Below are 27,411 nucleotides of genomic sequence, written 5' to 3'. Positions count from 1 at the left end.
GAGACAAAGAAAAACGGGAAGTGATTTAACAAAACAAAAACAGGAATCAAAACAATTAGAAAACAAAAGCAGTGGTTTTTGGCAGGACAGTGGTCCTTCACTGCATGGTGGCTTTTTCCTGCCACCCGAGGTCCAAATGGAGCATTCCTGGTTTTGTTGTTTATCCTGCTGTAGGCTTTTCTTCTGTTTATGCCTTTTCTAATGTCAGGACCTTCCAGATTAATTTACTTTGGCACACTTCCTGTCCTAACCCTCAAGGCAAGGCAAGTTTATTTATATAGCACAATTCAACAATAAGGTGATTCAAAGTGCTTTACAGAGACATTAAAAACAAAAACAAATAAAAAGCACGATTTAAAGGTTAAGAACCATTTATTGCTTACATATACTGATGCCCATAGTTCTGTCTATTATAGTCCCACTTCCTGAATATTTTGCTGTTGTACTCAGCTTGAAAGGTAAGTTTTAAATAAATGTTATGCAAAAATCAAATATATTTCCTTCAGCTGAAAGATTAGTTGTTACCATTTAGGTACCAAATTTGAAAAAGCCATTTTCAGATTGTTTCACAACACTAATGTGCAGAATTTGTTTTTAAACTTTTGGATGTTTTATATGCAAGTAGTTGGATCTACAAGCATCTACTGTACGTGGGCCACCAAATACCTTAATAGGAGTGAATAATACATAATTCAATAGTAAGGCACTTTCCCAATATTAAATAATATTGTGTAACATCTGCACTCTCACAGGAGAGACCCTTTTTGCTTCATGAAAAATTCAAATTTTTTTAAGCAGTAATGTTTCTCATTATAATGCCAAGAATGAAGTGCCATTTTCATTTCACCCTTGTTTAAAGCAGTTGGTTTAGGCTTCTGAGTCCCACAAGTAGAAAGTGTAAAAACTCTTTCCTCCCACCTTGGTGTACAGGCACTATTATGTGCTTCTCCATCATCACACTGCACATTTGTTTTTGTCTTCTTTAGGAAATGGTTGACTAATTTACTCATGAGGGCAGCTGTGTAGTCGGTTGGTTCACCTCCCTCTGGCTCCACTGAGACTGTGGCGCTCTGTCAGTCATTGGGCTCCCTACATTGGTCCAGATGGAAATATCTCAGCACAGCAGTCTTTGGATGGGTTACCATGAAATTTGGTGCAGAGGAGGAAAAAGCCACATGCTTTTTGTTCTCTAACTATAAGACGCACAATATTTCTGGTGTTGTGTGAAATACCTGGAATATTAACTAAACAGCTTTAATATTATTAGACTCAGAGAGATTGCTTGGTGGTACTCTGGCTTTTCATCCAGCAAAGAAACTTGCTTAACATCAGCATGCTGTTGTTGTCATTGTGAGCAAAATGGACCACGAACATTATTATTTAGTGGTTTAGAAAGAGCCATTTGAGTTTCCTTACTTATCACTAAACCTGGATTGAATTTTAAATTGACTAAATCAAAGGTCATCAGACGTTGTGTCCTGTAAATAGTTCCAGTATTGTATCAAGACAGTTAGAAAACTGTTTTGATGAAAAGGATTTTCTAAAGGTTGAAAGCACCAGACACTCTGTGTATATATAGAAACATTTACTGCATTTATTGTGTTTGTTTACAATATAAGCCTTTATCGGAAAAGCTAGTGCGTTTATGAAATGTAATGCATGCTAAATTATTGCAGTTTAAATTGCCTGAGGGCTGAACTTCTGATCTTCAGCCCGAGTTTTCTGCATATTTTTTGTCCCTTGTTAAACAAATTTAACCTTGTACAGCTGCTGTTATTGAATATTACTTAAACTTACATTAAATGATTACCTTAAAGGTAACCTACAGTACTGTGCACAAAAATTATGAGACTGCCAACAGAAAAAGAGTTGAAAAAATTGGAGGACCATTGCAAATTATCCCATAAATTTAAAAACCATATACATTTTAGACATAGTTAGCTATTAAAAAGCAGGATTATTATTGGGAAAAATAATCAACCCTAAAACTTTTACATACATTACAGTGCTGGAAGTTTGAAAGTAAGAACTGTTGTATTGCATTTTGCAAGCTTTGTAGTACAATCATGGGCCTTCAAAGTGTACATTTCCTCTACTGAGTAACAACAGGTAAAACTATTTAGACAGCAAAATTGTTTCTAATGACAACATACAAAGGTTTACATCACTCAGTAGCTAAAAAGATATTTTTATGGCAAGTGTAGAAACAAATCACTTATCAAAATTAAAAGTTTAGGGGGCAAGAAAGACAAACAGCTTCCCTCTGGACAAGAAGGTGAAAGCCCTGCATGCAGTTTGAGGTGTGATGGCTCAATGAATGGATAATAAGGCTGCAGAGGCAGTTTGGACAGACGGTCAGTGATCTTCCCGAAGGGAGAATAGACGTTATTTTACAGCAGATTGCCTACACTGCCCACACGAGCTAATTATACAGACTATTCATGCGAGTCATGTATGGCAAAATTGCTTAATTACAAAGTCCCTGTTCCTGCGATGATGTGCTTTGTGAAAAACTGATGTAGATATTGGGTTTGCATGTAAAACTCATCCATTTTGTGACTTTTGTTAATACATGGTACATTATCTATATTTCTCATTAAGATCTTTTGCTTATATGCATATTCATTTAATTCACTATGCCTTGTGGAATGTTTAAAATTTGGACTTGTCTTCAAGATAAAAGTACGAATAATCTCTTGAGGTGAAAATAATCTCAGTAGCTCCCCTGGAGAATTAGATTTTTGTCCAAAAGCGAGAACGAGTTTCTGTATGTGCTGTGTCAGATGTGGAGGTGAAAAAGGTCATGTCATAAGATGAGTCATGACATAAAGTTGTCCCAGTGGACTGTTTGTGTTAGGCAAAAATGGGAAGTATGCCTGTGACAGGACTCGGCCCAGCTCTCAGAACAAGGTCAGTAGTTCCTTTGAGCACCGCCATAGACACTTTGACGCTCTGCTCAACACCGGATGCGAGACTGGCAGGTACGATTACTGGACAGGAAAGGTGATGAGGGCACATCAACAATCTCAAGACACATATATAAGCACAGACAGATCTCCTGTTTCAAGTATGCTGAAGTGCATGTGCGCTCTCAAACTTGAGGGAAGCAATTTTAAAGTCCTCACTTCCTTTTCGAAGTTTTTATCATTAGGGTCACAGTGCATTGAAGTAGGGCCACCTTGGATAGAAATCTTGGACAAGCACTCCTCCTCCATGGAAAAAAAAAGAAATCAGGCCAGCTGACACAACAGTCAACACAGCAGGGGGGTGCTTGAAGTGAGGGTTCATGTCCTTGCTTTTGCAGCAGTGACTCCTCAAGGAAGTTTCATTTGTTTTGTTCTGCCTTAACTAGAAAAGTAGAAGGTGACTCTTTGTGTTTTAGAGAGCAGACGATGGTCTACAACCCCCTCATCATGCCATGAGTGTGGTTCAGTTATTATCATCATAGCACATGTATACAAACTAATTACAAACTGACCAAAATACTGGTGTTAAGTAGGGTGTTTGGGGCCAAACTGGTGCACTGGTTGGTGGACCAGATTTGCATGTGTGGTTGTACACCAGTATGGTTATAATCTCTGTCTCTGATGGACTCCTTGGAAAGGATTAATTCAAAATTAAAACAAGAAATATCACATTGCTTTTTAAAAAAGACTATTTTCACCCAGTTTGTTCTTTTAAAAGCCAGGTTTGCTTGGTTTAGTGGAAATTGCTGATTGAGGTTGAAACAGCAGACTTGCTGGAAGTTCCTTTATGAGTCTGCTCATAAAGGAACAAGATTAGAACAGGGATAACCACTCTTATATACTATAATAGATATCAGCAATAAGCCCTATTTGAAAAAGAGTCACCGCACTCCCAGCCACAGGCTATGAGCATGTGGCCGTGGTCATTAGTGAACTCTTCACTGTGACTGAGTAAAACACAGTTTGCCAAAGTAAACTCGGGGGGAACAACTAGAAAACATTTGTAACTTCAAACCTAATCAGACTCTTAGATCACTGTCACCCAGCTGAACATGGTCATTATAAAGAAGGTAATAAAGGCAAAGTGTACAAAGCTATCTAGAGGTCATGGCCATCCACGAGCCGGCAGCCGCGATAAAAGCATTGAAACGATCAAAGCAACTATGAGGAAAATCATGGAGTTGAGTGAAAAAGACAAAAGGTTATCCTGTTATCAGGTAAAGTCATAAGCACGCTAGAAAATGCTGCAAGTACCTGACATTTGTTTTATTTCATGAATCTGCTGGACCGACTTTTGTAAGGTATCTTGTAACTTTGTGCACTTGGGATCACATTTTATTATGAAAATACAATTTTTATATTACATCTGTAAATGCAGGTAGTTCTTGAAACTGGCAAAAAAGTCAGAATTGACCAAGTTTATCTGTTGCTGCTTATTTCAATTCCATGTTGTGGGAATAAGATTATGCCTGGAAAATGAAAGATTCACAAGGCTGCCAATATAATATTTACGTTTTCTCTTTTAGCCCTATCGCCGCATACTGGTTGAACTCAACGCCATTTGTTCAGTTAGACCGCAGGCGCAACTTCTACACTTCGAATGAGCAAATATCACACAAGGTTTACTATTTAAGACACTTTAGCTTGTACCTGCACATCTACACGTCTTTAACCCTGTATCTGACTTGACTGTCCTACATACACACAAAAAAGGGTGAACACTGTCCCGTCAAGTATAAATTACTGCAGATGGTTTTTCTTAAATCCAGTTTATTTTACGGAAAAATCCAGTAAAACAAACTAATAATATTGATCTAAAAACTAATTTATTGTTTCTAGTTCTTTAGTACTTTTTCCATTAAGCACAATTCTGTCGGTGATCACTTAAACATACAGACAATGCAACAATGATATTCCAATAATATATTCAAACGCAAATCTGGATGTTTTTGTATTATACTTTTTATTTTTTTCATATGAAACAAATCAGTTCTTCCATTGTGTTTTAAGTGTGAAATGTCTGTCATGAATTCTCACAGTACATTCAGTTAATGATCTGAAAGAAAACATCTTTGAACTTGGCACTTAGAAAACAACCACAAAGAATTGTCACCTTTATTCATTTAGAACAAAATTTACAAAGCCATTCAGTCATTTTTTAATACTTTTTTGTTTTTTAAACTCAACTGTTGAGAATATTCAAAATACACTTTTTAATGTTGCTTCTCTCTCTTTGTACTTACAAATATGTACATTAAAGTCTTTGTGTCTTTTCGTGTGTCGTCTCATTGGTAGTAAAAATCCTTTTTTTAGCATTTTATTTATAGCTCGTCACACTGCCGGCACTCTGTTTAGCTCTTCGCTATTCTGTTTGAGCTCGAGTGTCTGTGAATGTTCGGCTTGCTTAAATGGATGTCCCGTGGCTGGCATCACTGGCTTCTGGGATGGGTCCTCCTGGCACTGGTTGGTAGGACATTGGCATGGGTGTCTTGACTGGGCTCTGCCGGAAGAGCCCTCCGTTGGGTGCCCTGTGTTTGCAGCGAATAGAGGGCATGGTGGCACTGCTGAGGGGCAGGGGCAAGGTCCTGCCAGCGGACGCGCCCAGTGTCCTTCCTGCCCCATGACCCTCCTGGAGGAAGGTGGTCACAGAGAGTGGCGGTGGTCCGCGATGGGCTGGGTAATCCCGAACAGACAAAGCCTCCAGAGACTGGCTGGGTTGCATGCTGCCAATGTCCAGGGCAGAGATCTCTATAGACTGACCTGGCAGCTGCTTGTGGGCTAAGTCCTCGTCCAGGAGGCTGTTCAAACGTTGGTGGACCTGTTCCAGGTTCACTTCTTTGTCCTAAAAATAGAATGAAAGGAAGGCAGAGGCAAAGAGCGTGTATAGAATAAAAGAAGGCAGTAGAAAAGACGGTGGAGAGAGGTTTTAATGGAAGGGAGAGCATGAATGTAATCAAGGAGGAGTGTGATAAAAAATAAGTGAAAATGAATGCAAAGTGAAAAGGGGTTAAAAGATTAAAAGAAGAAATGAGAAGAGAATAGAGAGTGAAAGAAGACAGAGAAAGACAGGTTATAATAGTCCTTTCATCATAAGCATTATGGTTAGTAATCTTCAATACATGCAATGTAGTCTATTCTATCATCAATTACACAAGCCTAACACACATCTAATAATGTTTATATGACTCTGAAGGATGCTGAAATGACACACTGGCTTATTTCAGCGTCATTCAAGAAACCAGAGCATAAATTAAAAATGTACTCGAATTTTTAAGCAGCTGACATCTTGAGAGACATTACCTTCAAATAGTAAATCTTAAATATGGTGTCATAAAAGGCAATGCCTCCACTTCACTGACATGGACTTAAAGGAAATTGTCACTTCATGCAGAAGTGTTTAAATTTTTTGCACAATTACGTGACCACACATCTGCAGGAGGTGACTCTTGCATGAAAAGAATCGGCTGTTAACAAGACAGGCTCTAATGGACGCACAAACTATGTGAGACACTAAAGTGTAAATGGAGACAAATTAGGTAATGTCAGTTAATTGAAGTAAGCAACATTACTTTGAAGAATCTTTTCAAATATTCCTTTTTTTTAGACAGGGAACATACATATGGGACTGGGGAGAGAGAAGCCAAATAAGCACATAACTGTTTATCAGACAGACATTTTCTAAAAAATGTTTTCATGCTTGCTTTTGAATTTTATTCTATAATCATGCATCCATTTAAGTTGAGGCAGACAGACAAAACTAGACAGGCAAATAGCAGGAGAGACCATGGGGGTGATATGACGGATGAAGCAACTACAATCTACCCCTGTCGGGCCCCATGCCCCGCCCTTTCGCCCTGTCACAGCCAATGACCATCCAGTACAGTGTGTCAGGCCTCTCCTGACCTGTGTCAAGAGCCACGGCCTCCTCCCAGTCTGTCTCTCTGTCAGTCCAAATGTCCCGCCTCCCTTCTGGTAAGGAGCTTGTTATGTCATTATATGTCAATGATCCAGAAACCCTTTGCAGAGCGTAATCCTTAGTCACCTGCTGGAGACCATAGACAACGATACATAACCAAAATGATCCCCGTGAATCCGGACATTGACATATAATTGTAATAAAGTACTACTTGGCTAATAAAAGGAATAGTTTGACAATTTGTGGAAATACTCTTATTGATATATTTTCTGAAAATTAGATGAGACAGGTGTCAGTGTTGGTAATTAGAAACATAAACAGGTCTACCTGCAGCAGAAATGCATAAATTGTGTTTTTATAATTGATCTTGTTTTTAATTTTGTATCGTAAGGCGACACTGTAACAACAATTTTATGATAATAATAATTATTATCATTGTTAGTATTATTTTTATGGCAATCAAACTACAATTTTAGAAAAGTACAAAGTGGTTAAACACATAATTCTGGCTTAAATGAGCGCAGCTGCTGTAAGCAGCAGGGTGTGTTTGTGTGTGTGGTGGCAGTGCTGTATGGATATTTGTGTGCTCAAAACATTTTTGTCAGACTGCAAAAATGTGACATAGATGCCGACTGTGTAAATTAATAAACTTATCAGGCTCACGCCTCTATTATCAAGACAAGAGGTGAGAAAAGTCTGACGAACATATAATTACGACTGCATATTCTGTGATTTAAGGTTTTTTTTATGTGAATAAAACAGTAAGTAAAGCCCTATTATTTCAAGCTACAGAAAAATAAATATAAAAACACAGCTCAAAATCTTAAGTATTGCTATGCAAGTTTTATATTAAACCAGAAATTACTACGCTTGGGTATCATATTATTATAGTCTTAAGGCTAACAGAAAAGTAAAAGTGTTTGAGGCTCACTTGCACCAAACTGGAATAAAAGCAGGAATACAGCTGTTCCCAAAAATGTTTTGGGAACTTTCTTTTTACTGGGCACACTATTTTTTAGAGAAGTGATTGATGAGTAGGTGGTGAACTTATTATGAATATAACCTGTTATTCAGCAGGTTAGGTGTGCTACATAAGTTGCCACCGTTATATACCCAAGTAAGAAGTGAATGGCCTTCATAAAACTGAAAACCCAGGTTTAAACCTCAGGTTATATTGCTAAACCTCTAATCTTGCTTTGTAATACAGGCCAGATTCTTTTTAATATAGATGCCATATCCAAGATGATGTTAAAGAATATAATTTGGCATCGCGTGACTGAAATAAACAAGACTTGTTTGATCTATTTGGTCAATAATTTAATATTGAAAACTGCAGAACTAGAAAATTTCTGAATTTCATGTATTAATTCAGTATTTAATTATTATTAGACTTTTGCCTTAGTGGTGATGCTTTTTCTTAGAACAACTACATCCCGTTCTCCATTGTTCACCTTGATGTTAACTGTGTTTCCCTACATAAAGAAACTGGTGTGCGGCAGTATGCAGAGTGCATGTAGTGGGAGTGATGCTGTGGCTTTACACTGACTCTGATTCACTGACATACGCACAGTACCTGGTGCATATGTTTCACGAATCCAAATGTAATTTTGCACATATGAGCAGAAATGAGAGCAAGCCAAGACTCGCTGTTTTCTCTGTAGCTAACCTTTGTTCTAAAAGAAGCATTTTTAAAGGAAAATTGTTGTGCCATCACTTTTCTGTAATTATTGACAACTAAGCAATTAAGTGTATTTCCATAATGTCAAACTAATTGGCCGGTGTGTTCAGGCTTGCAGCAGAGTTTTGTTTTAAATGGCTGTCATAATGCCCACATATTGTATTCTTATGCTGTCATGGTGCCACAGAGCACTGTTTAAAACAATTTAGAATATAAAGTAATAGTCCACCCAAGTCTTTTGAATTTTAATCACTCCCTGTAGGCTTGAAAGGCAATTAAAGTTTGTACAGTGGTCAGCTTGATTTCATGACTGCTGAGCGGATTTTTTTAACCACATCTCAAGGAAAACAATATTTGTTTTAGTAATTTAATCTAACAAATACCAGAAAGTTTAAGTGAATTATACAACTCGACATAATAATGTTAAATCTTGGAAAGATTTTAAAACTCGAAAGACAATCCAATTAAGTTCTAAAAACGGCAAAACTAATATTTGTGAAGCACAAACACAAAAATCCTCGCTGTGTTTTGTTTGGATCAACTACTTCACCATTTGGGTACTTATTAGTTACTTTTTTTTTCTGCCATGAAAACCTGCCATCATTGAATCCATGTGAAACCAAGAAAAACTACATGCTTTTCGCAGTCTAGGAGGGAGCTGTGAGACATGCTGTCACTTATCATAAGAAGCAGTTTGGGTCCTATAGATAAGATTTTGTTCTTTGCGTCCTGCTGTTCATTACTGCTGTAGCCAATCCTGTGTTGATGATATCATACTCTACTGTCATAAAACGCTAGCTCATTTATAGCTCATTTTATGGCCATTTTTTTTTTTTTTTTTTTTACTGGACTGTACCAGTTGTGAGATAGTACATTTTACTTTTTATTATAGTCAGCAGTTCTTGTTTCTTTAATTTGTCTTCCTGTTTGTTTGCGTTTAAACTGTGATACAGAATAGTAAATTTATTAAAATAATTTGTCTGCACTTTTCCCACCTCACTGTTATCTGCATGTATGTAACAGGTATTGAATGAGTTGTATACTGTTGCATTTGCCCTCATGTGCAATTGGAGTAGGAAATACAGGCCTCTAGAAATCTCCTTGAACTGCTACGATTCTTTATTTACTACTCCCTATACATCGGAGATGCTGCCCAGCATCTTTATGTGCTTCTTTCTTTCTGCCTTAAATTTCCACACAGTCACATTTCAAGACTACAGAGCGTGTGTGTTTTACAGTCAAAAGATTTTGGGTGGAAACATCTTTCCAACATATCAACAGCAATAAAGCACACAACCACGATTAGAGTCAGCACTTCTTGTCTTTTTAAATAATAGCAGCGATGTTTGTGTAATGAATCTCACATGACAGCAATATGTGGTTATTAAGAGAGCAGCTACTGCTGCACACACAAAGACTGTGAAATAGAAATCATCAGCAGTAACTCAAACTCTCATATGCACCAAAAAGCAGCTTGGATGGAGTTTGATTTACTGTGTGTTTTCCAGGGCAGGACTGGGTATTCTCATCCAGTATTGTTGGACTGTCAAGTCAAACAGGCAGGTCAAGGCTCAGATTCTTTACTATCTGCATTTGCTCACACTTTAGTTTAGGGATCCATGTCAAGCCTTAGTTGTCTGGACGCCTCATGCAGAGGGGCTGCCCAGTCGACAGCAGCAAGATAAAGTCTGAGCTCTAAAGCATTAAGACTTGAATGGATTAGCTAAAGAGAGCTATTGTACAACTGAAGCACTTATCGACTCAGAAGTACAATTTCAGTATGTGGTATTAAATTTGCATGTTATCTTTTCACTGCGGGTCTCTCATGTGAGCACCAGTGACGGATTTTTTTTTTTTTTTTTGGCAATTAATGATTCTTTGTGTCAGCATGAGAGAGAAACCTCAGAGAAGTCCCCTACAAAGCACCCCAACCTCTCTCCCAACATGAGAAGGAATGAGTAGATTGATCACATGATGTCTGGACTATCATCAGGGGCACACCTATTATAACTGGGTGTACTGCAGCTCTACTAAATCGGGGCTGGTGTCAGCGCCTGCTGGATCCATAAAGTAGAGTGTGGCAGTGGCATCTCTGGGCAGGACCGGGGGCCCGGGGTCTGGGTCTCGACCGGGGCCTTGGTGGGGCAGGGGACCCGTGGTGGCCACCATGGCCAGGTTCTGGGTTAGAAGGCCCGGGCCTGGGCCCTGGCCCGACGAGTTGTCAGTGGTCACCTCTTTGGGCTGCTCTCGTCGGCAGTGGTTGCTGTTCCACCACGTCTCCAGTGCAGCTACTAGGAGGGCCAGTAGAAGCCCTGCGGCAAGGATGCAGAAGACGCCAGCAAAGCTGTGGAGACGCAGCGCCCGTCCCTCCGGCTGGGCTTCTGTGTGGCTCTGCAGGTCACAACGACCTTTCTTTGGCCACCACTTCTGCTTCAAGATGTCGAGATCCCCCTTTTCTTGAAGCTCCAAAATCCTGCTCAGAGAAAAGACTAAGTAGTTCTTTCAACACAGTAGGTGGAAATCTTCACGTAATAACCACAAGACAAATCCTTCGCTAACACTGATTCCGATTAAGTCCTAGGTAACTGAATGACAAAGGCAGAAGAGCAGAGAATTTTCAAATTAAATAATTTACATAGACAAACACAGAATATCAATATATGACTGTTGTGACTTATCACCACAATGTTATCATGTAACAATAATTCAATGATATTGTGTAGCTCACAAAATGAGAGTAAAAAACATAAAATAAAACATGGTTAATGTATTGCATGTATTAGCATTTCATTGTAACCTCATTAAAATCCCATAGAGGGTAAAGCTATTAAACACTGCAGTTCTTAGTTTACAGAGTGCAAGATGTGACACTGATTGTAATCAAGAATAAAAGTTCGGTTCTATAAAAATGAAGCAAAGAAAATCAGAGCTTAGGAGTAATCAGTATCATATCAAACTGTATAAGCACAGAAACAAAGATGATCAAATACGAGAGTCGGCCCATTAGTTAGTGCACAAATTGCAGGGTAAGAAATAGATGGATGCTGGGGAGAATGATGATGGCTGATCGCAAACACAGGCGAGGCAGTTAGGGTGTCCCACTGGAACAGTTAACTTTTTGCACAGTCATTACTCAAACTGTTCAACAGTGACTGACATTTATGCATTTTGCAGAAGCCTACACATTCATTCACTGCAAAAAGGCATAAGCAGATATACTGTGTATATACACAGCTGCCAGAGTTATTTATATACTTTTATACTCATGAAGTGTCTCAGCCTCAGCCCATGTTCAAATATTCCCATTTCTCTTTCTGAAAGTGATCAAACATCTTTCACTGAAGCACTGTTTGTGGCAGATTAATCAGTCTTTCTTTTTGAGTTGGTGCTTGTCGAGAGTTCATATTTTCACATTTAATTAAATATTAATTTTCATAGACAAACAGAGAGTGCCATGGAAGTCGGGAGCGTGTTTATTCCTGGGGAGAAACTTTCCTGCCCTGCTTTCAAATTTTAATACATGAAATTACTTGTCTGTCCTTGAGCCAAACGAAACAGACAAATTGTAAAAATATGCAACAGTATAGAGACCAGCTTTGAAATTCAACCTTGCTCTGCTACACTTGCCATAGTTGTGTCCAAACAACTTTTGTATTGGTTTTCCTATGGACAAAGCAATTTCCTTTTTGTTTTACCTCTAAATAACATGTTATGATAAGATAAGAAATATGCACAATTAGTTTGATTGTCTATTTAGAATAATCCCTTAAATGAAGATAAGTATATTATAAATAAACCTCTACCATAACCAAAAGAACTGATGCCCAGATGTATAAAAATAAAACCCAAGTTTTAAGGTTCTGAACAGATTAGATGTTACAGCATTATTGCATCATTGGCTTCTTTGCTGTAAAAATACATCGTATACATACTTCTGTGAGAAGATGTCTCTGTAAGGACTGCCGTGCTGCAGGGCCATGCCATAGCCTCTGGTGCTCATGCTGTTTCCCGCTATAGTCAACGTGCAGTCATCGTCTGTCAGGGCAGCATACTCTACCACCGCCATGTCCCACAGAAAGGCATATGACTCTCGCTTTGCCTGCAAAAGTTTCCATCACGAACACAAAAAGAGACGCACGTGGTAATTACATAAAGACATGCTTAATTGCTTAGCGGAGAAATCTTAAATGACTTTTAAAAACATTTTCTTCAATCATCACCGATCGAGAATGCTTTGTGTAAACAAACAAAAGCTGATTAGATACAGTGCAAATGCAATTTGCATTATGCTTCTTTTAAGGTTAAGAGTAGACTATTTTACTGGAGAGGCGCACGGGAGTATATTTTACTCAGACAAAGCAATGAGCAGTCCAAACACTGGAGCTAAATATTTGCATAGAAATTACCGTGCATTTGCCCACTCACACTAAACACTGAAAACATTATGAAAAAAACAAATATTCCTTATTATTTTTTTCTGGATTTGCAATCTTCACCTAATAACACATTTTGAGACACCCAATCATATGCTGGAGTTTGAAAATCACTGTGTAGAAAATGCAGAAGAGCCACAGCTGAATCTGTATGGATTTTTATTTATGTATTCATTGTTTTGTACACAGTCCTGACTTTTGCCTCCTGTGGCGTTCTACATCTTCCAGAGAAAGACTGTCCTTGTAATAAATTAAGATGAACAACACAAAGAGCCATTGGATTATGCATACACACATTCCAATCAAACTATGGCTATATATTTATATATATATACGTATATAAAAACTGCAGGATTTTGTTTAAGAATGAATGAATGCAGTAAATCAGTAACTGATTAAAATTGCTTTCTCTCGTCAAATTAAACTGAGACTAGTTTTCCTGTGACGTACGCATCCTTGCATTGCCTGGCCTGATTACACTCGATCCAATTATCAGCTCAAATAATAAAGCTGTTTTGTGTCAAGTGCACATGTCAGACCCCACTGTAATTTGTCTAATTATTATTGTGTAGTGTTTGCGTTAAAGAACGAGATGACAGAATGCACAAACTGTTCATTTAGCCGCACAGGCAGTGTGTGGGAACAATTAGAAAAACTTCACAATTTGTTAGATTAAAAACATCACTTTTTACCCCCATGTTTCTGTGAGGCAGACATGCATTTAATTTAACTAATTCTCAGCTTGTTCCTACACAGTGGTGTGAGATAAAAAATGCAGTGAATTGCAAGACAATCCCTTATTGAGCTGAAGACATTACAGATGTTTTTAATTAATTCATTTATTTTTTGTGACTAGACAAATCCCTCTTTTCAATGCCTGCTTCTTGTCAATGTTTTGCTGTGCATGCATTTCCTTTTTGGGGGTGACCTAAAATGAACTGTTAGATTGCTAAGGCATTGTTAAGACATCGTCCTGTGTAAAGCAAACCTTTACAGAACATCTTTTTTTTCCCTTATAGACAAAATGTTCTTTCCCCCTTGACATGGAACATTTTGCTCATGAAGATAAAAATAAATACTCACCTTCTTGATACCCTCTGAAGGGCTGGATACAGAGTTCTCAAAGCCATTGTTTTTGTTGATGACTTTCCACAGCTCAGCATATGTGCTGTCCTGCTCCAGAGGGTTGGTGCCTTTGGCCCTGAAATACTCGTACACAGCCGAGTCTCTCACCGTCCCATAAACTAGGTCCACCTGCTTGGACAGGTCCTGGAATGATCTGCATGGTCACATGAGTGAATTACTTACATTGTTTAAAGAAAACAGAAGAAAACATACAGTAACTGTCATAATAATTGAAACATTATAACATTAGCATTAATATTACTTAATGTTAACATGAGGTTTTATTTACCAACAGATAAAAAGCAAAAATGGTGCAGGAATATCTTTAAAAGCCCAGCAACGTGTTTGAGATACCGACTTGGACTACTCAGATCTCAATCCAGTCGAGCATCTGTGGGATGTGCTGGACAAAGAAGTCAGATCCATGGACGCCTCAAGTCTCAACTGATAGGACTTAAAGAATGTGCTGCTAACATCTTGGCTGCAGATACTACAGCACACCTTAAGGAGTGTAGTGGACTCCATGCCTCGATGGATCAGGGCTGTTTTGATCAACACAATTTATTTATTTAACAAAAATTAGGCCAAAATGCAGTCCTGTGAAAAACTAACTACATCACATGATTGTAACATCACATGATTGTAACACGACCTTTACTAGCCTTTAAGTAATGGTTTTGGAGGAATCGTTATGCATTTTCGTTCTGTTTAAAGAAAAAGAAGATAGATTTGCTCTACACTTGGGATATCCAGTCCTGAGAAGAGTGGCAACTGTCTTGAATGTTTTCCTCTTGTGAATAAACTTTCACAAATGATTGGTTTTGAATGAAACAGCATCACATTAGCTGAAAGCTCCCAAGCAGCAAACTGCCAAAACTTCTATAAAACTTTTTTTCTTTTTTTTCTGCTCTATAGAGGTGGCCACACTTGCTGAGGCTCAATTAATCAAGTGCATTTCATTAGCAGCAATTGGCTGCTAATTGCCCTCTTATGGTGCACTTAAGTTTTTCACACACTGCTTCTGAATCGTGGCTTAATTTTTTAGACAAATAATGACATCGTGTAATATGTCATGTTTTGTATTTCATCTGAAGTTACATTTAGCTAATTTGAAGACCGGCCTAGGACCAGATTATTTCTTGTATGTCCCGATACAGAAAAACATGAAACCTTGAAAGGGGCTGTACTTTAATTAATGATGTAATTTATGATGGCTATGCTTGTGGTAAAATGTTTAGTTTTCAAGGGATACCTTTTCTGTCATAAACTACTCACATAAAGTGAGTTATGATGATAAATAACATAGATGGGCTTATGCCATTATGTTTTAAATGTTTCCAGCCAGCAAAGCTGCTACAACTAACCGTATGTTGTAAAATCATGCTCCACTATTTCTCCACACACGCATGATGCAAGAAATCCCCGATGTAGGAAATACTTCTGGTATTAATTCAAGAAACATGCATGAACAAATGCTTAACATTAAAACTATTAAATTACACTTGTCCATGTGTCACAACAAATTCAGGATTCATCAGTTTCATATTTCATTACTAACAGATGATAAACCAGATAAAAGATTCCATTATTTTGTTAATGTTGTATTGTTATAATCGTCCACAATAACAGTCTGACACAGACAATTGTAATTTATTAGATGTCTCTTTATCGCTAATCTAGATATTAACTATTATATTACTATATAAATAGGATATAAGCATTCCTGTGTTTGCAACCAGGTGGAGCAGAATCCAAAAAATGTGTCAGACAGTAATTTAAGCTGATATCAGCACTCTTTTCCCCTTTCATTCATTATGCCACATAAGTCTCTTGGCTTCTGTCCTTTACAGAAGGACTCTCTTTTCCCTCTATTTAAAATTCAAGATTTAACTCGCCCCTAATGCACTCCAACAAATCAGTAGACCTAAAACTGGTGCTTTCCTTTTTATTGCACATTGGAGCAAATCACTAATCATTATGCCCTTTATCAACTAAATTAGCTACACCTGTAGTGCGATACCACAACTTTCCCCAGCATTGCCAGCACAATGAGTCCAGTGTGATTCACAGTGATGATGATCAGTTTGGGGGTACTGCATTCATGAATGATTATGGGGTTCATCCCAATGGCTGGCCATTAATCCCCAGTAGAACCTGCTCCAAATTGCATTCTACTTTTTATTAGATCTAGAAGTTTCTACGTCAAGATTGTAGGAAATAAGAAAAAAAGCCACTCGCAGCTTTCATTTTAAGACGGACTAATTCTGAAATTTGTAAAGCAAAATATTTGCTAATTGCCAATGCAATGTAAAAGATGTTTTCATATCGACAATTTTCTTTATTGGTATTTAGTTGATATGTCAACTCAATTATTAATGCCTGACAGGGGTGATGGCTATTTGATATGACTATAAAAAACTAAAGAAGAGATGGAACAAACACCCTTTAACCATGTTATGTTGACACTGCATAGTTTGTCCAACAGCGGGGCGCTCTACAACACCACGAGTCAGACAGCACGTTATTCACGACTTGTTGTGGCAATAAAACATTGTTATTAATTATTACAAAACATTAATATAAATTAGATTGTCATAATATCTTGTTAAAGTCTCATAATAACTACAAAAAATAAAAGTTAAGGAAATCTGTTCATGTTTTTTCCCTTGAACGGAAAAACGCCCCCAAAATCGGTGTCTGTCTTAAAAATCCTGCATTGGTCTGGTTCCAGTGTCGACATGCACCTTGTGAATTTGCCTCATTCCTTTAGAAAAAAAATGTCATAATATTTACAGCTTTAACCGTCCTTTTTCCAATTCTCTGAGAAGTCGGAGAGTCCAATAGCTTATCTAGAGCTGATACTGCAGGACTAATTCAACCATTTAATTGGAGGCGTACATGGTGTGGAAGTGGTTGTGGAAAGGGGAAAACAGCAAGTGAGAGCGAAACAAACGACCCATTAGATATTTCATGGTCTCTAACTTATGCTGTCACATTAAACTACAAGCTTTAAAGCACTGGGTTAAATATTCAGATTTTTGTCTAATATCTTAGTTTTCATAACTACATAAGCACTGTGACCTATAGTGTGTTATGAAGGTGCAGATTTAAGATAACACAGACAAAACAATGGAAGAAGGTGAAATAATTAATAATATGTATATGATCTACATGTACTAAGAATCGTGGCCCATTTTAAGTAATTTTTCTGGCTACCTTTTCTTCAAAGCACTGCATCACTCTTAGATTTTTGTAATAACTGCAGAAAGATGAACCCCCTCTTCATTACCTATAATGGCTGAAATACATTACACAGACCTTTTCCTTCGTTCCTTTTCCCCACACATGCATGGAATATTCTTCTTAACAATGTATGCGCATAGCAGTAATAGGAGAGGATATCCTTAGCCCAGTCGAAGATACTAAAAGACTTTAGATTTGTTAGCTTTACATATGTGTAACTGGCCAAAGCAGTGAAAAATGAAACAATATCAAAATCAAGAGAATTCAGCCAAAAAACTTAATCTAATTAGTATTAATCTACAAGGTATCTGAAGGGACACAAGTTATTAAACTAATCTCTCACTTTTTCTTTTGCTCTCTCAAACTAATTCAAGGTAAGAACATAAGATTAGGGTTTAAATCACAGCAGGGGGTAAAAAAAATCACCTCTTTGTCCCTAGGCGTAGGAGTTTAGTAAAGGCTTATTTTGACACACTGTAAACAAAGGGGAACGAGTCGTGTAGTGTTTAAAAATGCAAATGTTCACTTAAGATTAAGTTATTGCTCCTGTTACACCACACTCATGTATCATGCACACACCCACACTCAGAGACAAATGCAAACATGCACGTGTGCTTAGCGTTGCTCTTATTGGACATTTTCTAAATGTCATTGTCCTCTCTGATCATTTCCATGTGGACATTCACAGCATTACCTAAATCCAGGGTAATACAACCTCACTGACAGCAAAAGCCCAAGCTGCTAGTTTTTTGGGCTGTATGGCAAGATCCATAACCTGCTTGTGAAAGAAAACAGATTTTTCCGAGAATCAAAGCAACAGCTTGAGCTTTAATGTTTTTCAAATGAAGGAAGGTGGACTGAACCTCACTCCATCTGATTTATAAAATTCAAGTCACATTGACTCCAAGGCTAGGATATTGGTTTTATGTTGGAGGACAAGCTACCAATGCCATTGTGACAAACACAAAGCAGGGACACATTTCAGTTTTGTACATTTGGAGATATGCAGCCCTGCTCCGTCAGGTACGTCGGAGTATTAGTACACATTACACAATGTTGCCGAAATAGAGGAATGTTGGGATTTTCAGGTTACAGTGCATGTGCTTAACATTGCTCTTATTCACAGTCCTCTCGGATTATTCCTGTATGGACATTAATGACCCAGCTGTTCCTACACTGACCAAAATAATAGGACTTTAAATGAAGGTATTAACGTTCCTCTTTCCAACACTTTTCCACAGCTTTTCACAAAACTGAGTTTACAACGTGTGTCTGAAAGAATTGAATTCCAAACCTTTTCCCTGCACAGGAGTGATGTCTCCTTGAAACTAGAAAAAAAATGCACCACACAATACACACTGCTTTTCTTTCTCAAGCCAGTCTACTGTATGGTTTCCAGATCAACGAGAAAAGGATATTGTCCTAAAGAGCCTGCTGAGGACCATCATACATTTTCTATACCATCTGTGAAAATGACACACAGATTTTGAATTCTCCCTCTATGCCTCAGTAAGCAGCTATTGCAAATGTTTATCAGGTTAAAAAAATAAAATTTGTTAATGCAACTGGGTCACAAAAAGCCACTAATTCATATTTTCAAATACATATTTAAAACAATTACAGGCTAATAAAGAGAAGTGCAGTAAATTGTTTTGAATTTAATAAAAAAAAGTGGCTAATTTAGTGCAATAAACTGGACACACTTGATAGTTTTGCTACTTTCTGTTGCCAAACTGTGTAAAACTGTAGTGTTCAGAAATGATATTTTCTCCATAAAAGAGTACCATTTTCAGTGCTTGATAAAAAACTATATCTCAGGCTGTTATGGTCAAAATCTTTTTAGTTTTTCCACATATGCAGCATGCATCCAATCCATACAGTACTTTAAGTGATATGATAGTTAATTTAGATTAGCACAAAGGTGAATCCAACACAGCCTAGTGTTACTATTGAAAACAACAGATGTCATGCACAGCATGAGTTTTGTTTTTTCCAATTTAAAATTGGTCACAGTGTACTTTCTCCTCCCATTTAATTCTTAAGTGCCATCATTTGCAGTGTGGTTCTGTTAAACTGTAACACATGCACCACAAATAAAGATTAATGTCCCTCTAAACAGAAGCGCACACACACACACACACACCTGCACACAAAATCTCCTCACAGGTGAGCTGTGTACTGCTTAGCATTCGCCTCCTCTACTCATATGTCCACATGTGGCTATTTGTTCAACAGAAGATGGACCCAATGCAATCAAATGCCTCTCTGCTCATTCTTTGGGGAGAGACAGCAGACCAAATTGGATTCACTGACAAATAAAATTTTGGCTGAAGACAGGGTATTTGTTAGGCAGTGGGTCAGAAATCACTGAAACACTGTGTAGACACTGACATGCACACAGATTATTCTTAAATCTCAGCCGCACATGTCCCTGTATTGAAAATACTGTAGAATGTTTAATGCCTCAAGAAATCACCCCATATTATATGTATATATAAAAAAAAATCCACATATGATTTGAATTAAGCCTCTCTTTAGATAAATCAAATAAATAACACATGGGCAAAGACATGCATTTAAGATTGAAGCACGCAGATGCTTATTAGCATAAGCATGTGGATAAAAAAAAGATAGCTTGAAGCCATTCATGGCTCTGTGATGCCTCTAGTAATGTCCCTTGAGTCAGCTCAATTGGGCTGAAGACCACTGGTGTGAAGTAAGAAAGCCTGAGCTTATCAGGACTCTGGTACCTGCTCCTTGTTCCATGATTGAGGCGAGCAGCTCGAGGCCACTTTAGCTGCTACTAGCATAATACACCCAATTTTCACAGACTGCATTGTGGGTAATGCATGTGCTGGGCTTTTTACCAAGAAGAGACAGATACAGAATACAACTATGAGCTCTGTAGTTTTGATTAGCATCATTTCTTTACTATCTATCTATCTTTTTTTTGTTTTACCGAACTGCGTTGTCCATTCGTGAAACAGTGAGGTAGGCTGCCAGGTTTGCTGTGTAGGACGAACACACGATAAGGGTAAAAAGCCACCAGCTGCCCATGACGATACGGAGAGCCACTGATCCCAGGATGGAATCACTTCCTGTTGTGGTACAGACAGAAGCACAGAGTTAAAAACTACAAAATAAGTCTTTGCCTTGTTGCCAAGCACCACATTTGGTTTCAAATAATCACTATTGCCATGATTGATTTATCAGGTCATTCTTTCCTCAATTACTTGATTGCTGTTGTGATAGCAAAAAATGGCCAATTTAATTTTCAAGGTGATGTACTGTATTCAAATTGCTTGTGACATTGAGTTTCATTTCAAAGAATATTTGTGGTTGTTTTTCTGGATCACAAATAAAACAAGACCTAGTGAAAAAAACCCAAACAAACCCATAAAATGTTTCAGGTTTTTCAAACATGTTGCTGCTAAAAAACAAAAAATATAACACATTATAGTACATTATAATACTGCTGAAATATATAGATTCTCCTTTACAAAGCAATCACTGTGATTATATTATAAGAGAGCCATATGATAATGCCTTATGTAATGACTCTATTTTATTTTTTTACCAATACGATTTTAAGATATTTTTTTTATTTTTTAAAGCAGTTTTACTTAAAAATTGTGCTAATATTTGCATAAAACACCAGAGAAGCTGACTGTCTGCATGCTGATTCTGTATAATTACTGTAAGATTTAATAATTTACTTTCCTGAGAGCTTTGTGTATTCAAAACCATCTACCCTAAAATGGTGTTGTTTTTTTGTTTTTTTTATTTTCCCAAAGAACACGCTACTCATTAAAATTCATCCTTCTCTTTTCACCCACATCTTTAATCCTTGCTTTTCCTTGTTTTCCTTGAGGTTAAGAGACTGGTTCATCACATTAGCTTTGCTATCATCAGTATTTCTCCTGTCATACCAACACATTCTCTGCAAAACAATCCCAAAACAGCTTTTGAGGTGCATGAGAAAAATGTCAGCACAGATTCTAATTTTGAAGTGTAAAGCCACAGAAATGCCATCTGAATGATTCAGGAATATGAAATGTAATGAAAACATATTTGTCTAAAAGTGTCACCATCAACACAACTGCACCCTTATGACAGCTCGGAAAAGGGAAGAAAAAAACCAAAAAAAATCTGGGGCCTTGTCAGATGCATAGCACAGTGGCATCAGTCATTTTTATTACATACAGCTTTGATTTGTTGAGGTCATTGAATGTGAAATGTGGCTCTGGAAACTTCACTGGATTTTACCCCACTGCAATGGTCCACTGTGGTACAGTCTCTTTCATCTTAGAAACAAATTGATTAAACCTTTTATTCATAAGGAAATTGTGTTAGTTTAATTTGTTCTCCTAGACAGTTTCAGATAATTTTCTACCTTGGTCTGACCTCCTTTTGGAACAAAAGAAGTGTAGTCCCTGCTTGAAAAGTGGTAGTGATAAAAGTCAGCGTGTCTGGCCGTAGATAGTCCATTGTGCACCGAACATACAACAAAAACCAGCCAAGTGTTGGCATATCATTATAAAATCAGTGGGGGGATATGATTGCCAAGTTTATGCACTCTGACAATGGCACACTATGCATCAGCAGTCAGATCCGTATCAAAGTGACCTACGTCATCCCCAAGAAAAAATGCAATCCACTTGACTCAAACAAAAAGTGGCAACGTTGGAACATGAGCCAGAAATGAGGAAGAGGCAGAAAAAAGGAGAGGAATTTAGCTTCTCTTGAAATATAGTGGGTGTTGGGTTAAAAAAGGCTCACGGGCAGTGTGCCAGACTTTGACAGATGCAGTTGAGGCTTTAACATCAGTTGCTGAAGTAGTCATTTATCCACAGCGGACATACCTGGATCTCCACCAGATCTAAAGATGGGATGCTCTCTTCGTCAAGGGCACCTTTAGAAAATGCTAAGGTGGGCGCTGTGCCCCAGACTGACTCACGACTGAATCAGCATTTTCTCGACACAGACCGTAGACATTAACATATGTTCTTCACTTGATTTGACTTTTTCACTGTGCTCTTTTGTCATTAATCCCTTAAAGCATTTTAATTGTTTTTCGTGACTTATTCTATTTCATGTCAGGTTTCACATTCAAAACTGCCTGACTGGTGGTTTTCACTGATATGCCACTGAAGGCTAAATACAGACAGGTTTTCATACAGTCACTATGTAACAAAAACCTGCAAAGCCTTGACTCTTTGTTATGACAAATACTGTTCAGGATGTGTAATTGCTGTTTTTGGATGTTGTCATTGACTAACACAAACTCTATTACCCACCTTGTTGCACAAAAGCACCGTAGACAATCCAGATAGCACTCTGAAGCGAAGTGGAAACGGTAGGTGGTGGATGACCGGCTGTATTGTTCTGGCAGCGCACTGCCTGGATGCGCCTGAGCAGGAAGATCATGATGCCCACCACAGGGATGGCTGCAGCTATGCATGCCCAGACTGCCAGATCAAATGGTGCCAGTAAAGAAAAAATGTTGATCTTTTCTTCTGACTTGTGCATCAAAATTCCGACTGAGTAATCCAGGTAGCGTTTGCTGAAATCAACCACGCTCTCACGCTCCGGCGTGATGGTGATTGCTGATACTGCCAAGTCAGCACGCTGTGAACAAAGAATAATATGTTTCCATTTTCAGTAACTTTCTAACATTCCATTTTAAATCAACAGAGGATAATTACACTGTCACATGTTGTTAGGTATCAGAAAAAATCTAGTTAACTTGACCTGCATTAATTAGTGAATCTTTTCTCAACATTTAGGAGATTAGATTGGCTTGTGTGTCTGTAAAATCATTTGCCTGTGTATATAAAAGGCCTCCAAGCTTGTATCTAATATGTACACTGACACAGGAATTATCCTTTCTGACAGTGTGAAAACCTTGCGTCTTATTCTCTAGACAAACCATTAGCGTGGCGTTTCTGTGACACTGCTCCAAATGGAGGGGCTAAATTGGAAGGAAATTTGTTATGTGCCATCTTTTCATTCTCCACAATAACACTGATAAACCTCAAGAACCTCTTTCAGTCCACATTTTCAATTTATAAATGGATATACAGGAAAAAAAGAGACAGGAATTTGCTATCATCTCAACTCAAGTCCTTACTTAGACAATTTCTCTCTGCAGATTCGTGCCCTCAGCAGAAGAAAAACCAGAATCTTTTGTAATGATTACATGAAACGTCCCTCATAACTAACCTGCTACATTGCTGAATAGTCTGTATGGTTATTCTGTGTTATTGTAGCATTGAAAATGTTCCTTCTGCATTTAACAAATCACACAGCTCACTCAGATAAACAGCTGAATTAAGTAATAACATGTATTATGCTGTCATATACAGTATACAAGACTCTAAGAAAGTTCCATCATTAATAGAGACACTATGTACAGTGCACAATATATATATACACTTCTGCCTTTATTAAATTGAATTTAAATTCCATTATTATTATGAATCATAACAGTATTTGTCAGGGATCCCTTCCAACAGCAGTATTCAGACCCATTTGATCAAACTGGGATGACACCGACTACATAAAAAAGAAAAGTTTGTTTGATTCTTTCTTTTTCTTTTTTTTTTATTACTAAGCCTCATTATTAGGTTTCTATTTCAGAACAAAATAAAAATGGCATGACTCCCAGAAAAAATTATTTGGACTGAAATCTGGACATTGATTGAGTGAGATAAAAAGTAAAACCCACTAACCTTGCCAATGAGCTCTCCAATCATGCCATTCCAGGATCCATTAGGGAGTGCTGAGCCATACTTCCCATCTCCAACTTGGTAGATATCATACTTGAAGCCCAGGATCTTAGCGAGGGCATCCAGGACGTCAATGGAGAAACCCTTGTATCTCTTGGGTTGGCCCAGAATATTTTCTGCCACCATCACAAAAGGTTCTTCCTGTTTGAAACAATATTGTGTCATATAGTAAATGAGTTTTTAGGTAATCTGCCACTCATGTTATCATAATCTTGAGAAAAGTGTGAATTTTATCTCCAAGGCCATGGATTTTGACTTAAACTTTGAAAAGAGTAGAGTATGTGTGTGTGTGCTTAATGACAGGAATGTCATTTATCAAAATGCACCAAAATCCCCTCAGGGCCAGATTGGCAACTGAAGCGAGGACACAGTCAGTCATCTTAAGAACAGCAGGGTGACACCTTTATGAAGAGCTTTTAGGTGATCTACTTTAATCTTAATAAAATAGTTTCCTTAGCAACTGTTGACCCGTAACACATGGCGCCATGACAAATGCTATGGGTCATCAACGTGGAAATTGCTGTTGTGAATTTATTGCACCGACTCCTGGTTCTTCTTTATGGGTTGAAAGTGTCAGGGCAGAATTAAATGGGTGAAGGTGGACTAAGGCGAGCTGAGAAAAACAGGAGGGGGACAGGGAAGGAGGGGTGGTTGTGGTGCTGGTGGTTAAGTGGGCAGGGGCAAATGACTTGATTAAGTGACACTGCCAGGAAAGAGCTTAGCTGAACTCATGTGAATGAATAAGCTGCAGGTAAATCATGTGTGAAGAAGAGGAAAAATGGAGACTGAGGAGGTGGAGAAGTGACTGAGGGGGAGGACAAGGTTAGAGACTTTGCTACTAGAATATGACAAGCGGTCTAAGAAAAGCTGCTGCAGTGTAGGACTGATGTTTAGCAGGCTTCTGCTGTGCTACATTCTCAGGACAAGACAGAGAACACGACTTAATATTTCACTTTGAAACGGAGAAAATGTGCATTGTCCTCTCTCATAACGATTATAATGAATGAAATAAATATTTTGAGTAGAAAAAATATTCATTGTACCTCTTTCTATATTTTATGCTGAATGTTTAGCAAACTGCTGTACGTGATTGCAGTGGTTCAGTTAAAATATCACAAAGATGTATTTTGCAGCATGTTTAAAACATGACATCTGTTTGTTCTGTTGTATTTAGTTTATGTTGAAATTCAAGCTTTAAAGAAATATGCAGTGTTGTGTATCATGCACATAAAGTTTTTGCTTCATGCTGCGCATACGAGACATTTGATCTAACCTGGAAATGAAAGTATTTATTTTTAAAAAAAGGAATAAAATCCACACAAATTGCTGATAACCATCAACAGCAAACTTTATGATGGAAACCCTAGGTAATGTCAAAAATAGGGTTAATGTATGAATATCTGAAAAAAATGCAGTGAAACTGTTCTAGTGTGTGTCCTACGGAAACACTGATGCTTAATTTGTGGGTAAAAAGAAAAAAATGTGTTTGCTTATATTTTGGTGTTTGTTTCGTTCTCAGATATTTGCCTACGCAGTTCAAGTGTTAATAGATTCACTGTACTCCCACAACTTACCAGTAATGTTACAATCTTGAGTGTTACTCCATGCATACCACTTTCTATCCGATTCTCCTTTAGGCTACCATTCAAACCACGAGTGGAGTCCCAAGTTGCCAGCTAATAAGGAGAAAGAGAAATAAGACAAATGAGGAAAAAATAAGACCTCATCAGGTAGCAAGCCTCTAAAGAACAGCTCTGTAATATATTTATTACAGGTAGAACAGAATAAATACCAAGCATGAGAGCTGAAGTGTTTGTATTGAAGTATAAGTATTGTATAGTGTTGTTTCCCTACAATGATAATCATAACTGAGTCGCCAAATGCCTGCATTAACATCTAAACTGGTTGGATATTAAATTCCTATGTTTTCAACTACAAATGTATTGGCGCGCACACACAAAGAAAGTGGCAATAAGAATGAAGATATGCAAAATGAATACGATGGGGATATTTTATGCACTTCGAGCTCATCATGTGGAAAATTTGAGAATAAAAACAAAACAGATAAACAGAATTTCAGACCAGTCACTTTGAGTTTGTGTCTCGAGTCTAAGATATCGCTTGACTTTAAAACTCTCATTCCACACTATCAACTTTTTGAGCCACACCTCACGTCTGTGAGTCTAGTGTTTGTTAAATTCTTAATCAGTGCTGCTAGCTGGACAAGAATTCTCAAGGATCTGATGTGTCATTTGGAGTGGTCTTTGAGATTTGAGCTGACAGGACAAGAATGGTGGCCCACGGTCAGACAACAGACCTTTTTTGCCAACAGCACATTGAGCTCCAGCGAAAACATTAAAAAAAGCACTATGCTATAGAAAGTATGCAAAAGTCATACTATAGTTTTGTTAGATTAGTCTATTTAAAATATGGTAAATCATATATGAGTTTTATTTTATTCCAACATATATTTTAAATCATTACTTGAGCTTCATATTTTTTAAATTTCTAAGAAGATTTTTTATGTTTTTAAGCATTTAGTTAGCTTATTCCACCTAACCTCGCTCAGTGGATGCTGAGCCAGCAGATGATAACACTAAAATGAACACAAATGTAACCGGCAAATCTTACGCCAAAGAAAACTGTCACATGCTGAACAGACAGTGAGACCCTTTGCAATCCAGGCCCATCTGTGTGCTCAAATCAAAAGGATTTTGAAAAACTTCCTCAGTTGTTTGATCATTGTCCAAACTGCTACATAGAACATGTGAGCACCAATGGTCTTTCTCTGTTTCATATAAACATACATAAGGCATGTTTGAGTATTAAAATATGATTATATTAGTGTAATGAAGTGTGTTAATAATCTGATGTTAGGTGTTATGTTGTATCTATTGTCTGTTGTTCTTGTAATGCTCCATTTGACTATATGTTTTATAAGAAAAACAAAGTGAAGAAAAAAGTCACTTACACCATTCACAAATGCAAACTTAAAATTACAAACAACAACACAATCAAGAGAAAGCAACAATTACTGCAGACACAAAAGGGAGCAACAAAAGCATCCATCTGTGAATAAAAAGCAAGTATCTGAGGCAATCACAGAGGCTTTGATAAAACATCACAAGTGTATTTCATTATCAGCTGGATCTTTTGTTCTTCACAGCCCATCTGCAGAGCATGCAAGTTTGCAAATTCTCATTGCTATGTATAGCTTCACTGCAAAATGATCGATGAAATGAATCATGCTTGTAGCACACCA

General features: G+C 37.7%; 1 protein-coding gene across 3 annotated transcripts in view; it reads right to left on the bottom strand.

Annotated features, from left to right (window-relative positions):
- Positions 1–4,906: 4,906 nt before the first annotated feature.
- The window catches only part of grid1a (glutamate receptor, ionotropic, delta 1a), a 259,377-nt gene continuing 236,872 nt past the window's right edge, over positions 4,907–27,411 (bottom strand). The window contains exons 9-17 of one of the 3 annotated variants that reach the window (XM_005474294.3): positions 25,724–25,825; positions 24,093–24,290; positions 22,659–22,989; positions 20,321–20,459; positions 14,077–14,272; positions 12,493–12,659; positions 10,793–11,033; positions 6,870–7,011; positions 4,907–5,808 (exon numbers count right to left, since the gene is read on the bottom strand). In XM_005474294.3, the coding sequence (XP_005474351.1) occupies positions 5,396–5,808; positions 6,870–7,011; positions 10,793–11,033; positions 12,493–12,659; positions 14,077–14,272; positions 20,321–20,459; positions 22,659–22,989; positions 24,093–24,290; positions 25,724–25,825 (1,929 nt within the window). In that variant the 3' untranslated portion in view covers positions 4,907–5,395. Of the gene's footprint in view, positions 5,809–6,869; positions 7,012–10,561; positions 11,034–12,492; positions 12,660–14,076; positions 14,273–20,320; positions 20,460–22,658; positions 22,990–24,092; positions 24,291–25,723; positions 25,826–27,411 lie in introns of all 3 variants that reach the window. The other 2 variants (XM_005474295.3, XM_025897629.1) reach the window with 2 other exon arrangements.

Source organism: Oreochromis niloticus, linkage group LG13 (assembly GCF_001858045.2).
Source record: "Oreochromis niloticus isolate F11D_XX linkage group LG13, O_niloticus_UMD_NMBU, whole genome shotgun sequence".
Classification (NCBI taxonomy): Eukaryota; Metazoa; Chordata; class Actinopteri; order Cichliformes; family Cichlidae; genus Oreochromis; species Oreochromis niloticus.
This window is presented reverse-complemented; position numbering and strand designations above follow the sequence as displayed.